The 15,606-nt window shown below is 34.9% G+C and overlaps 1 protein-coding gene across 1 annotated transcript in view; it reads left to right on the top strand.

Moving 5' to 3' along the window:
• The first annotated feature begins 192 nt into the window (after positions 1-192).
• AGBL4 (ATP/GTP binding protein like 4) overlaps positions 193-15,606 on the top strand; it is a 974,636-nt gene continuing 959,222 nt past the window's right edge. The window contains exons 1-3 of the mRNA XM_009287480.2: positions 193-273; positions 331-430; positions 641-763. Coding sequence (XP_009285755.2) covers positions 193-273; positions 331-430; positions 641-763 — 304 coding nt within the window. The remainder of the gene's footprint in view (positions 274-330; positions 431-640; positions 764-15,606) is intronic.

Raw genomic sequence — 15,606 nt, 5'->3', positions numbered from 1 at the left:
ATGAAATAATCTCCACATTTTTAAAAATTTTTCTTTATTTAAGTTCTTTTTCTGAGCTTTGTTTCCTAAGAAAGCAAGACTCAGATAATCGCATGCCTCCATGAGTGTATGTCTCTCCCTTCTAATAATTTTCAAATTTCAAATATGAGTGGGACTTAACAGTCTTAAAGGTTCTAAGTTCATTTAAGATGCATGAAAATAGGCAGCGGGATAGAGGAAAAGGATCCCATTAATGCCCATAGTGAGGAAGATGCTGCTGAGGATTATGATAAAGTAAGATGCTGCTGAGGAGTTTAATTATAGGGAATCCATGCAGAATATATGTATTAGAGAGCTCAGTCAAAAGAAGTGGATCCAGCCGAATATTGGACTATTGCATACGAGAGTGTTCAGGCACAGGACATGCATGTGCAGGAAACCAGGCTGTGTGGTTTGTTACTTAGAGAAGCTTTAACATATGATGCCGTTATTATATCCAAATTCTTAAACAAACTTTGAAAAGAAAGTCTTCATTTACTGGTGCATATGTTAAATGGTGCAAATTTCATGTTATGTAGAAAAGCATGGGGGAATATCCTTCTACTGGTTTTTACAGTTTTTTGTTTTATGCTTATGCTTTTTTTTGCTTTTACTGCAACAGGTAGTGCCATAGGAAGTGATGATATCATAGCGGGGAACGTGAGCAAGTACACTGTTCTCCCAGCTGGTTATTGTGGACAGCTTAAAAAAGGACATCTTATATTTGATGCCTGTTTTGAAAGTGGTAAGCATTTTGAGCATTATTTTATGTTACGGAGTTGTCTAATATATTAACACTTTTAACTATAGCACTCATCTTTATAAAAGTGTCTTAATTCTAAAGAAAACTTGCATTAAATACTTCTTAACTCACTGATTCACTTCAGTCAGAGTATGACATAAAATCAGACTGTTCAAATGTAAAAAGGGTTGTGAAGTTTGTTATTACCTACAATGTACATTTCATCTGGTCCATCTCTTACCACATGTAGATACATAACTGGGTTTTATTCTATTGTTATATACAGTATCTGTAGACCACTAATCAAAGATGTAGCATTTAAAATATGTTATTTTAAAATCTGATTTGGAAGTTTTGTGGGGAAGTTAACCTCGTAAAGTGCCAAGCCCATCCTTGCATAGTTAGAAGATTTTACAAATGTACCTGCTGTCTTTAAATATATTTCTCTGTGTTTCTTGTGGCCTAATTCTGTACTGCTGAGGTTAATGGAAGTTCTGCCTCTGATGTCAATAGAAAGAGAATTAAACTTTAGGAAGCTACTGCAAATTGAAAGAGAGATTATTTTTACAAGAGTTATAATTAGCATATTAATTTAAAGAATATTTTAAATCATGTATGTTTATATGCGTGTGGGGTATGTAGGTAAATATATATATGAATATGTAGCATTGCTTAAATTTTTGTGTTACATATATGTCTGTCTCCAGATTTTCAGCTTAAATCTATTATTATTGGCTTACAGACCTACAGAGCACTGTTAAACACCATATGTACAAAAGGCGTTTGGCAGGATAAACTATAGTTTTCAGCATGGTTTATGTGAGAGGTGCTGGTGATGCCAAAACTGCTACACTGTCTTGTAAAATGAGCTTTTTATGAAGAGTTATGTCCCTTAGGGTAGAATACTGGCTGCCAGTTCCTGGATAAATATTAAATTGAGTTATTTAAATCCTTTGATTATATTATGTAAAAGGTGTAAATGATGCAGTGAATAATAAAGAGTATCTTATTTTTAAGGTATGTCTCTGAAGGTTCAGACAATAGTTACGTATTTTTAAAAATACTTTGGATGCTATTTCATAATAGTTATGGTTTTATGAATTTTTGTATCAGAAAATGGCTTATGAAATTAATCAGTTGGCCAAGCTGAGAAATTTACTTTATTGTGTTAAGCTGCTTTGCAATGAAAAGGATCAGTAGCAGCCATCAAATTATTTGTGAAGTAATGTGAATCATTGCATGATGCTTTAATTCCGGTTTTTGAACAATAGAATTAATTATATTTTGAAACTAAAACATTTATTCAGTTCAAAGGTAACCTTCATACTTTATATACTTTGACAATAATAGCATGTGATAGAGGCAGATGCTATTTGAAATACCGTGTTTATTTACATTGTAGCATGATGAGGCTGTGATGATGCTTTGCATATTCAGACACCTCCAAAATACAAATATGAATGAAATTAGTACCTTCATTTACTTTCTCATGATGATGATGTATTTGCAAGAATGATAATAATATTGTGTACACTTCATATGTAAATTCACTTTATCTTTTGTTGTATGTCAGCCAAGTAATTGCTTAGAGTACCTTAACTGGTCAAAGCAAATTAACTGATTATTGGATATTTTATGAAATTGTTATCAATGCTAAAATCTATCTCTTCCTATTATCCAAACAGTAGTATACAACATTTATACAGTAGTGTATTGATGCTCTTTAAGTACCACCTTAAAATGGTAATTTCCTATTGGAATTGCCTTTTTCAAAGAACAGATTATAAAACTGATCCCACCTGGAGTACTGCATCCAGCTGTGGGGTCCCCACTACAAAAAATACATGGACCTGCTGGAAGAATCCAGAGGAGGGACACGAAAATGGTCAGAGGGCTGGAACACCTCTGCTATGAAGAAGGGCTGAGAGAACTGGGGATGGAGTTCTTCAGTTGCCTGGAGAAGAGAAGGTTCTGGGGAGACCTTATTGTGGCCTTTCAGTATATAAAGGGGGCTTATAAGAAAGATGGGGACAGACTCTTTACCAAGGCTGGTAGGGACAGGACAAGGAGCAATGGTTTTAAACTGAAAGAGGGTAGATTTAGATTGGGTGCAAGGAAGAAATTTTTTACAATGAGGGTGGTGAGACATTGACACAGGTTGTCCAGAGACGTTTGTGGATGCCTCATCATTGGAAGTGTTCAAGGTCAAGTTGGACCTGGCTTTGAGCAACCTGGTCTAGTGAAAGATGTCCCTGCCCATGGCAGGGGGGATGGACTAAATGATCTTTAAAGGTCCCTTCCTACCCAAACCATTCTTTGATGCTGTGATTCTATGAAAACAGGTCACATTGATTTTATAATAATTCCAAGTTATCTTGGACCTAAATATATTTGTTATCTTATGGACCTAAATATACCTGAAGGAAATAGACTGTTTGGATATAATTTATAGATTTTTTCTAAGACCTGTGCTTTGTCTGAATGATGATGTTGTTACTAAACATGAGTATGTCATTGAAATCTATGATCCCTCATACTTAAGAGGTATTAAAGGTTCTTTACAGTTAAAGTTTTGTAAGGACTTATTAAATCTTTAAAAATAAACACAATGCAATTAAAAACCACAATACTTATACTATACAGTGATTATAACTCTATATCTAATGTAACTTTAGTAGAACTTTTGAATTGGTTTATATAATGTTTTCACTGCATATGATCTTGGTCTTAATGAAGCTATGTTAAGATGGAGCAAAACTGGCTGGACAGTGGTACCCATGGAGTATTTGTTGATGATTTGCTTTCAAAACAGAAGTTGTGTTAAATGTGATTCCATAAGTGGCTTTCCTCTCTTTGGCTGCATTCTGTATTTTCTTGAAAGATCTGGTTGATAGAACTGAGGGTTCCCTCCTAGACCTATTTTTCAATGACTATGATTTTATATTGCAGAAATGGAAGTAAATACCTTTCAGAATAGAGAAAGAGTATTAAACTTGTAGAAATCAGGAAAAAGATTAACACATACAGAAGAAATGCTATTTAATATGCTTTCATTTTTGTAATGGCTATCATTATTTTATTAAATAGTGTTGACAAGTATGAATTTGTTTGAGACAGAAGTGTGTTTTTATGTACTCTGAAAACTGATGTCCAGTTTGCTGTTTTGAAATGCCTTGCTTTCAAAAAATCATAAAAAATAGGATTGAAATGGGCATTGGGATTTCTTTTTAGTCCACTCTGTTGTTGAGAGGCAAAATACACTATTTTTGCCATTTCTGACAGGTATTTATCTATCCTTTTCAGACACTTTCAGTGAGGAAAGTTTCAATGAGAAAGCATCAATCCATTCTAACGCTGCAATTTGCTCAATATAAGAAACGTTTCCTTTCTGTGTAGAAATGTTCTTACCAAAAATGCATGAATTCTTGTCCAGTCCTGTAGGCACAGAAAGCAGATTATTCCTTTCTTCTTCGACTTAATAGAAAGCTGCTATCATATCTTTCCTTGGCCTTTCCCTCCTCAGGTTAAATAACTGCTATTTTTTTCAATAATTCCTTAGTGGTCACATTTTCCAAATTTTCTATCATTCTTTATTTCCTCTGGTCTTTCTCCAGCTGTTCCATGCCTTTCTTGACAAGCAACGGTCCAAGGTGAACATGATACTCAGATAAGCTGGTGCCAATACTATGTAGAGTTTATTACATGACATGCCTTGCAATCTATTTACTTCTGCTATATGACAGTCCAATCTTTTTCACAATAGCATGGCACTGTTGACTTCTATAAAATTTATGATCCCTTATGCTGCCCAGATCCTTTTCAGAAGAAGAGCTACCTAACCAGTTTGTAGTTTGCACTTAACTTACCCTTAATGAATCTAATACTAGTGAAAGAATCATTGCTGTAAAATAAATACAATTATTGAAAATGAAGAATGGTGGTTGAACCCTTTATCTTATAATAACAGACAGAGGAGTGAGGGAGAGAGAGAATTATCAACTTGCTAGTATGTCAGGAATTTGAATTTGTGTTTCCCATAGTTCAAGCTAGTGTCCTAACTGGAATCTTCCTTGTTATCTTTATTAATATTTAAGAATATATATGGCCAAAAAACTTTTTACACTGGTTTATCATTAGCATAAAAAAAACTGATGAAAATTCAGATTTCTTGCATACCATAACATAATTTTTGGATAATGTCAATTTTCACAAGAAACATGAGTTAGTTTCAGGGAAAAATGGAAGCACAGTAATCTATGCATAGAACCAATTTAAAGGAAATAAATGTCACATTTGAAATGTATACATTTGGTCAGTAGTAATTCCTTTTCCTATTATTCATTAATGCATTAAAGTATTAACAAAGTTTCAGTTTAGCAGCAATGCAGTACTGTACAAATGTTCATCTCTCATCCTATCTGTTCTGGCAAAACTGGGAATTTTGCAGAATATAGTGCTTCAGGAAAAGGATGTATTCATTCTTGCTATACAAAGAAGTCCTTCCTGATTGAGTCAGGCCCAGATTTTGATGTAAAAATGTTCTTCGGGGGATCTGGCATCTTATACTCAAGGCGAATTGATATTTCAGATATTTTATTTTGTGTGGATCTGAATGACTTTAAAGTTTAGTTTAGCCAGCTGCCCCTACTGTCTTGTGTTAGCTTAGTGCATATTATTTCTGATGGCATCAATTTAGTAAGCAGCCTCTTTGGTGTTATGACTAAGGTTTGTTTTTATTTGCTTAGTCATTTTTTCCTGTACCAGATGTTTTTGGAGATGATACCTCCAGTGCTGGGAAACAGCTTTTTCTGGTAACTTATGTAACTGCAGTAGCTTTGCTTCTGCATGAGGTAACATTTAATTTATTAATTTTACATGATACACATGAAGCCTTTCACATGTATTTTGCAAAGTGAACAAAGAAAACATAAAGCGAATGTCTCAAATCTTAAAGAGAGACCACTATTTTTATGGCACTGATGCCAGTTCAACCCTTTGCGCAGAGTGCCAGTCTCATTTTCTGGCTCTGCAAAAAGGAGGATGAGTTTTGGCAATGAACCCAAAGCATGGGAACTTCAAGGATTTGACCATAGCTTATGCAGGCTGCAGAAATGTCATTTATGTCAGGATTCTGAGAAAAGAAATATAACTGCCAGTGACATAACTTTTCTTCCAAGACCAAAAGCAAGGCTGAATAGGCCAGAACACAGTGAGTTGTATTAGAAACACAATTGCAGCTATCCTGTAGCTCTGAAATGAACCATGAAACATCAGAAGCTCTTGGTCATGGATATTTTTCTTTGTTTTTGTGTTGAGATTGAAATCTGCAGATTAGAGTTTATGCTCTCCTGTGAGAGCACTGGTGATTGACTAGATTCTCTGAGTGTTGAAGCAGTTTGAGTTCAGGTTCCCTGCACACTCACCTCGTATAAATCAGGAGAAACCTCAAACATACTGGATTCTTGTGGTAGTCTAGAGGATGCCATCAGACAATATAGGTGACGTGCTCTTTAAAATACCTCATCTTGGACTGTCTACAGTTCATCACCACCTATTGTAGCAGGGTACAAAGCATGGCTCACACTGTCATGCATTCAGGCTGTATTTCTACCACTGCTACAGAAGTATACCTTCAAAAAGTCTGTAAGAACTGCCATCCACTCAGCAACCATCTTCAGTGCAGTGCTTATAGTGCTTTGACAGGACCAAAGTTCCTCTAAGCTCAGAATACACCTGTGCCCACAGATGCATCCAGACCCTTTTTCTCATTGTGCAAAGACTGTTTGCTGGGTGTAGCCACAAGTTGCCTTCACGGCTCCGTCACAGAGTGCTTTCAAGGTGGGCTCAAAATGGCTATAGCTTTGCCTCCCCAGGCTCTTGATGTAGAGAACTGGCGTATGAAAAACTTCTGTTGACGCTGCTAGCTGTGGCTTCACTGAAGAAAAATGCAAGGGAAATTCAAATATTGTTCCTTTTGTTTGGTATCATCTGGCTTGCCAGTCACCACAGATGTATTGCTTGGTCACTCTTGCCTGTACGTACTTCTGAATTAACCACAGTGCCTTCTGTCTTGCCTGGTAGGATGGCATAGGGAACATGGGAGGAAGCTGGAGTTAGGTGGTAGACTGTGGTGTGTTGTGAGGATGGTTATAGTGATGGAACACAGAACAGGAAACAAAACCCTAAAAACCCAAGCTCGACAGTTTCTACTGCTTGTGGCTCAAATTGCTTGTTTTATAATTATTTTTGAGGATTGAAGGAACAGTGTTGGCTCACAGAGGTTTGTAAATCTCAGCATTCATACTGTTAAATACAGGGGCTTTTTTTAAGGTTTTGAAAATACATATTTTGGCTTGTTAGTCAAATATAATGCTGTTTAAATGTTAAAAAATACTGTGTTTCTTGAAATTAGAAATGAAGCTGCCGTCTGCTTTTATTCTCATTTCTACCAAAAAGTGGAACTCCGCCAAGAGTCATTAAATCTTCTATCCTTTGGATGAATTCTTATTTTTTTATGAAAAAATGTTATGATTGGGTAATTTGTGTATTGTGATTTATGTTCAAAAGGTTGTAATTAAAGTTTTGTAAAATTTTAGATTAAATCTCAATTACTGTAAACCTCATATTATTATGTTGACTGATGTACCACCACCTTGCAGTGAAAATGATTGACAAACATTAGTCTTTTCCTACAGCAGGTTTATCAAATATTTTGTATTAGAAACCTGATAAAAAATTTCAGTGTTGATGGATTGCAGATGATATTAATCAGTTGGAAAAAGTTAAGGTCTACAATGTAATAAGAGATCTCATGTGACTGAGAAGTACCCTCGTATCATTTTTGTTAAGGTTTTAAATATCTTTCTATATTTCAAAACCAGGATAATGTACTTATAAAACACTTTGCACAACACTCAAAATTGCGGTAAGTGATTGTAATTCCGCTGATCTCATTGTAACCACTTACCGGCGTGAAATAGGCCATTGAGCTTTACCATGAAAGATATCTTTTGAACAAAAGCAAAGATACTATAGGATGAATTGCCCTTTGGGGGTGCCTATGTCCCAATTGCTAAGACTTGACAGGTAACTTTAGACAGCTAAAATTAGGTGAGATTAATCTTACTTGTGATTAATAAAATACTGTAAAATTTGAGTGGCAAAACATTTTCTGAAATGGACATTATTGTTTGTAAATAGTTTAAAAATGGAAATTAAGACGATACAGAAGACGACACCATTAGCATTATGTTCAAAGAAAAACTGAAATCCACCCTAGGAAATAGTTGCATTTTGGCTGCCTAAGATACAATTGTAATATGCTTCCAAAATTGTTAAACAAGCTGATCCTGCGTGTGTTTACTTTTAGGTGAACAGAAACACCCTTCTTCACCTTGATTTCAGTGGCACTACTATGGTATCCTAGAACAGGAATAAAGCAATACAGGCAAATGTAATAATGGCACATTAATAGAAATAAAAAGGGCAAAAGCTCTTTAAAGCTACTTTCTTCCAGTGTAAACACTTTTAGTAGTAGATGAAACTGTTTTGGAGCAAAAACTAGTTGTTATTGCAAATTTCCTGTATTATGATATGTCATGTTTAGCTAGAATCACTAAGTCAGGTAGACTCTTTTGGCTTTCACTTCTATGAGAATGCTCATATGCAATGTGGAAACAAAAGAAATGAAAGTCGATATATTATTTCAGTAATGATGTCTGTTTTCAGCCTACTTTTGTGGCATCGAGGTGTGTCTGATTAATGAAACACTTTATTTAGTTATTTCCTTATTTGTTGACAGTAATTTATACCATATTTCACATGAAATTATTAAGTGGTTATTGCTACCAGTAGGGATAATTTAACAAACGTTTCCCTTTTCTGAAAATGTCTGTTCCCAGTTCAGAGCAGTGTTATTCTATCAGAGTATCAATACCTTTGGACTACTGCAAGTTAGAAGTCACAAAAAAATTAAGAACAAAAGATTGATTTTAATTTTTTGTTTGTTTTTTAATGATGACCCTAGGCATAGATTAATGGATGTAGCATGCACAAAGTGATATCAGTTAACATATATGACATTACTCAGATGTCTCAAACTCCGGAAAAAGCATGTGAATGATTTATGGTATTGATATTAATCTCTTTCCAGTAAATGCATTACTAAAGTTACATGGGAAATTGATGTTACTGCTGTAATGCCAAATTAATTTCTTTCTTGCTAGGTCAGCATTGCAAATGGAACTAAATATTAACCTTTTAAATATCTAAACAGAATATAGTATGGGAGACATTTTTACAAATGGGGGAGTGATACCAGCTAACAAATACAGCATTAGTCAAGTATCTTAACTTGTGGGAAATAGATATTAATGACTTGTGGAGCTAATAACAATGCAAGAAGAATTAGTATAATAGCATCAGTAAAGAATTAGGATGTTAATTGTAGTTGGTGTGCTGATTATAATGTTCACAGTCAGTTTATCTTCTCATTATCATGCTACCTTCAAGACCTAGCCTTTCCCTCCTGCATTTCACCATGTTTGCATCTCCTCAGCTAGTATACAAGCACACATGTTGATTTGCTGTTTGACTGACCTGAGGGGGACTGGAATAAACAGCTGGAAATGGAAGCAGAAATGTCTTAGATTGGATAATTGTAAGTTCAGAGCAGATTTTCAACAGCCTCTGTATGAGGAACAACCACGTAGAGTAGGAATCCTTAGTCTGGAAGAGGCAACTGAGGAAGAATGTATTAGAGGTCTGTAAAATCATGATTCTTAGTCAAAATGCCAATGAATATGAAACAGTGGTTCCCTGTCTGTTCTCTTTGTACAAAACTAAGGGCCATCAAATGAAACTAGCAGTTAAGGTGTTGAAAGCAAACAAAGGAGAAGTGTTCCTCACATATTGTTTAATTAAGCTGTGGAGCTTCTTCCTGCAGGATGTTGTGGATGCTAAAAGTTTACGTGTCATGCTTTCAAGGAAAAAAAACAACTGACAAGACTAGGGAAGAAAAATCAGTTGAAAGCTACTAAACACTGACACCATCTCTGGCTCAGAAGGTTCATAAACTGAACATTGTAAATTGGGGAATTGTTCTGGGGAGGTATCTTCAAATGATTGCTTTGTTCCCATGCTCTTCTCTAGGGATCCATTTCTGGCAGTTACTGGACTAGACCTTGATCTCACCTGATAGATACATCTGGTTAAGTGGTTAATAACTTTTAGTACATATGATAATCTTTTACTATTTTCTAAAAATAGATTACAGGTTATAGTTACAAGCCAAAATTGACATCATGCAAAACTATAATTTGATCAGATAATAGGAAGGAAAATCTTACAGTTATTGTTTCCATTCAAACTGATTTTCTTAGGAAGGTAATGGTTGAAGATGCTGTGCTAACATTAACAACAGTTGTCCAGAAACACACCCGATGCAGATCCGTTCTTAAGATTTCGCACTATACATTCCTGGTACTTACAATTCCATCAGACTTTCAGGTTTTGGTGGGGTTTTTCTAAGCTTGCTCTTTGACAGGGAAGGAATTAAAAAAAAATCAACAACAAAGATACTTTATACAAAGATGTTCAAGTCATTTTTGAGAATAAGCAGAAGGATTTTCGTATATACCAGGTTGTGAATTAAATTTTCCAGTTTCCATTTTTCTGGCTCTGTTCAAAATTTTCCATCTGGAAAAATGATAGAGGGAAGTATAAGAAAGAATAGCAATGTCCCTGCCAGTGTGAAGGAACATTACATTACACTGAACAAATATCCTTATCTGAATGTACAATCACTGAAATAAATGCAGCTGTGTTTATTTCAGCATAATCAGATATATTTGAATATAAAATCGTTGACATAAATGCAGCTGTGTTTATTTCAAACTGCACATGTTAATATGAACATGAATGTGACATCAGTTAATCACTCATGAATGTATAGAGGTATGTATATATACTGGCACAATAGAGGCCTGTGACAGTTGAAAGTATGAAGAAAAAACCCAGCTGAATTTGTGCTTTACCTAAAAATTTTTATAACAGCATTGGAAGTCACTGATGAGGAGATGCAAAATTCTTCTCATAAAAAACCCTTGGATTTGAATAAATCTAGTGTTACTCTATAGACTAACAGGTGACCTATTCTTCAGTTACTGACTAAGGAAATAATTGCTTTGAATAATTGCTTCTTAAAATAGAGAATTGTGTTAGTTTTCAGTGATTGCTAGGTCCAGGTCAATCTCTTCTGATGGGTGCAGTGCAGACCTTAACCTTACCTTAGATTTTTATCTGATTTTGAGCCTTAAAAAGAGCTGCCAACCACCCTCCCAGGATTTAATCTTGCTGGATTCTCAAACCCAGGGAAAATACAGTGAAGAGCAGTGCCAGTGGAAAAATTTTGGCATTGTTAATTTTGTTAGGGATGCTTCTCCTTGCTGTTTCCCCAGAGTAGTTCTCTGCCTTCACTTTCCTGTTTATATCCTTAACCTCTGTCTTTTTAAATCAGAGCCATTCAGAACTAGAAGAAATTGAAAAGTGTTCTTCACTCTGCTTATGCAGATGGTGCTATCTAGATTATCAGAAGGAATGGCTGTACTCAGAATAAAAGACAAAGTGGCATCAGAACAGTAAATATTTTGGAGCTAAGAGGTATTGGAAAGGCTTTATTTTCATCTGGGAGAAGGTTGAAATATTCTGCTAGACTAAATAGTGGTATTTTGTTCAGTTAGTTCAATAATCTGTAATATTATCCCTGTTTTGCAGAAGACAGCAGCACGAAAGACATGGTTCTTGACTGTCTAGCACCTTTTGTAGTAAATTTCAGCTGTGTGAAATGAGTGCAAAATGGCTGAGAAATATTAAAAGTGCTTTGCATCAGTTTCATATGAACCAAATGATGAATGAAATTTAGGAAATTTCATATCTTGTATTATGTCTACTAGATTTGATCAAGTAGTGGTGTTATAAAGAATAAGGGAACAGAAGGAAAGGGACTGAAGCAGTGAAAATGCGTTTGAAACGTTTGCATCAGGTTCTGCACTCGAGGGGACGTTGGCTGTGTTGCACAGCAGTGTGGTGCTGCTGTTTCTCTGTTACTGTGTGACATGCAACATGTGGTGCTGCTGATTTGCTCCGTACATGGCTTAGGCAGCACTAACTGGGAGAACAATATTTCTTTTACATGCTTCTTAGCTCCAGTTAAATGAATACCTTTGTATGATCGCTGCTTTTTTTTTTTTTAAATGAGTTGAAAACACTGGAAGAGGCTGCCCAGAGAGGCTGTGGAGTCTCCATCCATGGAGGTGTTCAAAACCTGGGTAGATGCAGTACGGAGCAACCTCCTCTTGCTGACCCTGCTCTGAGCAGAGCGGGTGGACTAGACAATCTCCAGAGATCAGAAATCACTTAGAATATTACCACTTCCTCCCCCGCCCCCGAAATTAGAATACACTTCAGATAGATTCTGTTCTTCTTGCTCTCTAAATTGTTTTAAAATTCTCAACTGCTTGCTGTTCCAAAGTTAACAAGCCAAATTAAGATCTTTGCTTGTTTGAGCTGCCACTGTAATGCAAGAAGAGACAAAACACTTGAAAACATAACGGTCTGTACTTTTGAAAGAATACTGGTTGAAAAACATACTTCAGAAGAGGTGTTTCTGCATAAACTAAAAGTATTTTTATTCTCGGATTGGTACTATCTGATTTTAGGAGAAAATGTTTTAGAATATTTTGCTTAGCCTAACAGGAATTTGGATACAAGTTATTAGATGGGAAACATACATTATTTTGGATACATGCAGAGCTTCATTGTGCATTTATGGATTCTGTTTAGTAACTTAATTGCCTTCTAGGTTCAGCCTTTAGTGTGCTAATTTTGATTTAGTGTTTGTATTTCTGAAAACAAACTGGGAGCAAACCATGTATTATCGATGTGTGTTCTTTAGACAGCTACTGGAATTCCAGGATCTACTACAATAACATAATGTGAAGGTAAATTACCATAATATATTAAGGGTTATTATTATATTCTAACAATTTTTGGTAGAATCACATCTCTCTTTCTCTCATCTGAAACTGTAAGATAACTTTTTGTTCATGAGAAGTATGATTTATTCTGTTTTTAAAAAAATCGGTTTTGAATGTTTATTGTTGCTACTGTACTACATTATGAATAATTCATTTTTAGAAACCTTTTCTGAGATTGTAAATGAATGTCAAATTTCTGATGTGAAAAACTTTTAAGCCTTTTTCATGAATGCAATATAAAAATATATAGAGCTAAGGGATAACACATCAAGATTTTTTTTTCCTTTCAGCATTTTAGTGGTCAGCTTAAGAAATTGTGTTCACAGTGATTTTTGAAATGGTTGACTAATAATTATTTGACATTTGTGTTCTTTTTTTGTCTTTCTTCTTATTTGCAGTTTTTATTTACTTCTATTAAGTTTTATTTATATAATGCTTTACATAATCTCTCATATTACTGTTAAGTTGTATGATGAAATATCTTCAGTGCTCTAATGATCATATAAATGCACATATACCTGCACTGAGCTGACTGCCACTTGTGTAGACACAGTCAAATTAGATTGCATAATGATGTTAGCACAGCCCAAAATGTCTTGAGACTGGATAAGACTGAGATGGTTAGTTCACTCTGAGTTTTGTGCTGTTATGGATACATTGCTGTCAGAATACCAGAGCTAGCTAATTTGTGTCTGAGCTGGGTAAGGTGATGTATGATGATGCACTTACTCCTCTGAAATGCGTTGTAGATGTACTCCTTATTAAACAGTAAAGTTAAGACCAAGAATAGAACAGCAATGTTACAATTAATTTATGCTTTCTTTTGAAAAATAAAACTTGATAGCAAGTTGAAACTTGACTTCTGGTTATTACTGCATGTATTTCCTGTGGTTCTTCTGTTTCAGTAGCCTCAGGATTGATCCATTCTAACTTATCCCAAAGACTTGTCATCCTCTTACTTGATTATCACAATGTTATCCTGCCTGTTATTTTTCTTTCCTCTCTGATTTTTGTAAATGTTATTGCTGAAGTATCTTCTTTTGTATGTTGAGAGAATGTTGAGCCCCACTTCTTGAGCCTGTACATTGAATGCTGTATCAAATTAAACCTTGTTATCCTCATCTCTAGGACTCTATGTTATCGGCCTTCCATTAGCATCTGTTTTCTTTTTCATTATTCCCATCTGTGTGCTCTTCTTTATCCTTTTGGATTTAGTGATCCATTTATTTCCTTCCCTCATATTTGCATTTGCATTTTCATCAGTAAACATTTTTGTCCCTCTTATTTCAGTCATGGTTTCCCATTTTCATGTGATTTCCTCTGCAAATATCCCTGCTATTCTTCCTTGAAAGATTTTCTTAAATCTGCCTTTCCAAAATTCTTTCTTTTTTTTTTTTTTTAATTTTTTCAATTTTTTATTTAAAGGAACTGGGATCTGGAACTGTTGTCCTGATGTTTGGTGATTATTTGTCCTTAATCAGTCTGCATGTTCTTTTGGACAGGAAATGTTTCTTACCAAAAACTTCAACTTCAACTGTGCACTTAAAATCTTTTCTCAAGCACAGGAGATCTATGTTGACAGATGCCAAATCTTCAGTGCCTGGTCCAGGGCAGAAATCAGTGGAAAAATTTCTGCAAAACTACAATTTCTGTTGGCTTTGGGTCAGATCATAAGCTTGTGAAACTCTATGAATTAATAGTCATGTGGCAATTGGGAAAATGTTGTTATTCAGTGGGCCAGAGGTCAGTAAGAGTGAATGCTAGAAGAAAGATAACCGATTAGATGGCATGAAAATAAGAACATTCTGAGTGATTACAATCAAGTTCAATTAAAAGTGTCTGTCCAATATGTCTGTAGTGTAACAATCATTATGACATCTAGATACTTTTTAGGATATGAATACACGACTTCCAAGACCTCTAATTTTATTTTTTCTTTAGAATATTAACCTAGTTAATAATAGTTTATGCTTATAATCTCTTACTGCAGGAGATCGCCATGTGCTTTACAAGGTGCTTTTGTTTTCATTTTATAGTTCAGAAATCTGAGGCTCACAGAAGTTAAGAGCTTCAGTGTTATACAGTAGAATCACCATTTGAAGCATTTTGACATTGTCTTCTTTGAAGTACACTAATTGGATTTAAGCCCACACCTTTGATTACTCTTTAAAGTTGAACAAAGTATGTGTCATCCTGAATCACGGTGGATAAGACGGACTTTCCTTTGTAGGGATGCTATTTTAGAGTCTGCCATGCTTCAACAGATGTTAGGAATAATAGATATTATTTCAGATGTAACATAACAATAACTGATATTATTTCAGCAGTACAGGAAAACGTAAATACTGTTGGAAAAATTGTGTTAGCTTACCTCCATTGACTCAGACTAATGAAGAATGAACCAGCTGAGTAAAGAAAGAGTAGGGAGAACAAGCATTATCTTTTGCAACTGATTCAGTTTTGGCTGATTTAACCTAGATGAGGAGATAAGCAATATTGTGTGCTTTGAGAGTACTGTAACAAGCTTTGTTAACTGATAATAACTGGAAGACATATGTTAAATTGTTGATTTATATGAGAAAGAAAGAATACTGAAATCAGAAAGTTGTATTGCTATTATTTGATAATTGTGATTTAGTCTTTATTACCTATGTGGCTTCATAGGGATAGCAAATACAGGCTAGCGTATTTTAGCAAAATAAAATTCCAAAGTGTATGAATTAGAAAATGTGGAGAAAATTAAGTATAGGTTGATTAATGCAATCCAGTGTGATTTTACTCTGGATGCTACATTTGAAAGATATAGTTTGT

This window comes from Aptenodytes forsteri, unplaced genomic scaffold (genome assembly GCF_000699145.1).
Source record: "Aptenodytes forsteri isolate BGI_AS27 unplaced genomic scaffold, ASM69914v1 Scaffold119, whole genome shotgun sequence".
Lineage (NCBI taxonomy): Eukaryota > Metazoa > Chordata > Aves > Sphenisciformes > Spheniscidae > Aptenodytes > Aptenodytes forsteri.
This window is presented reverse-complemented; position numbering and strand designations above follow the sequence as displayed.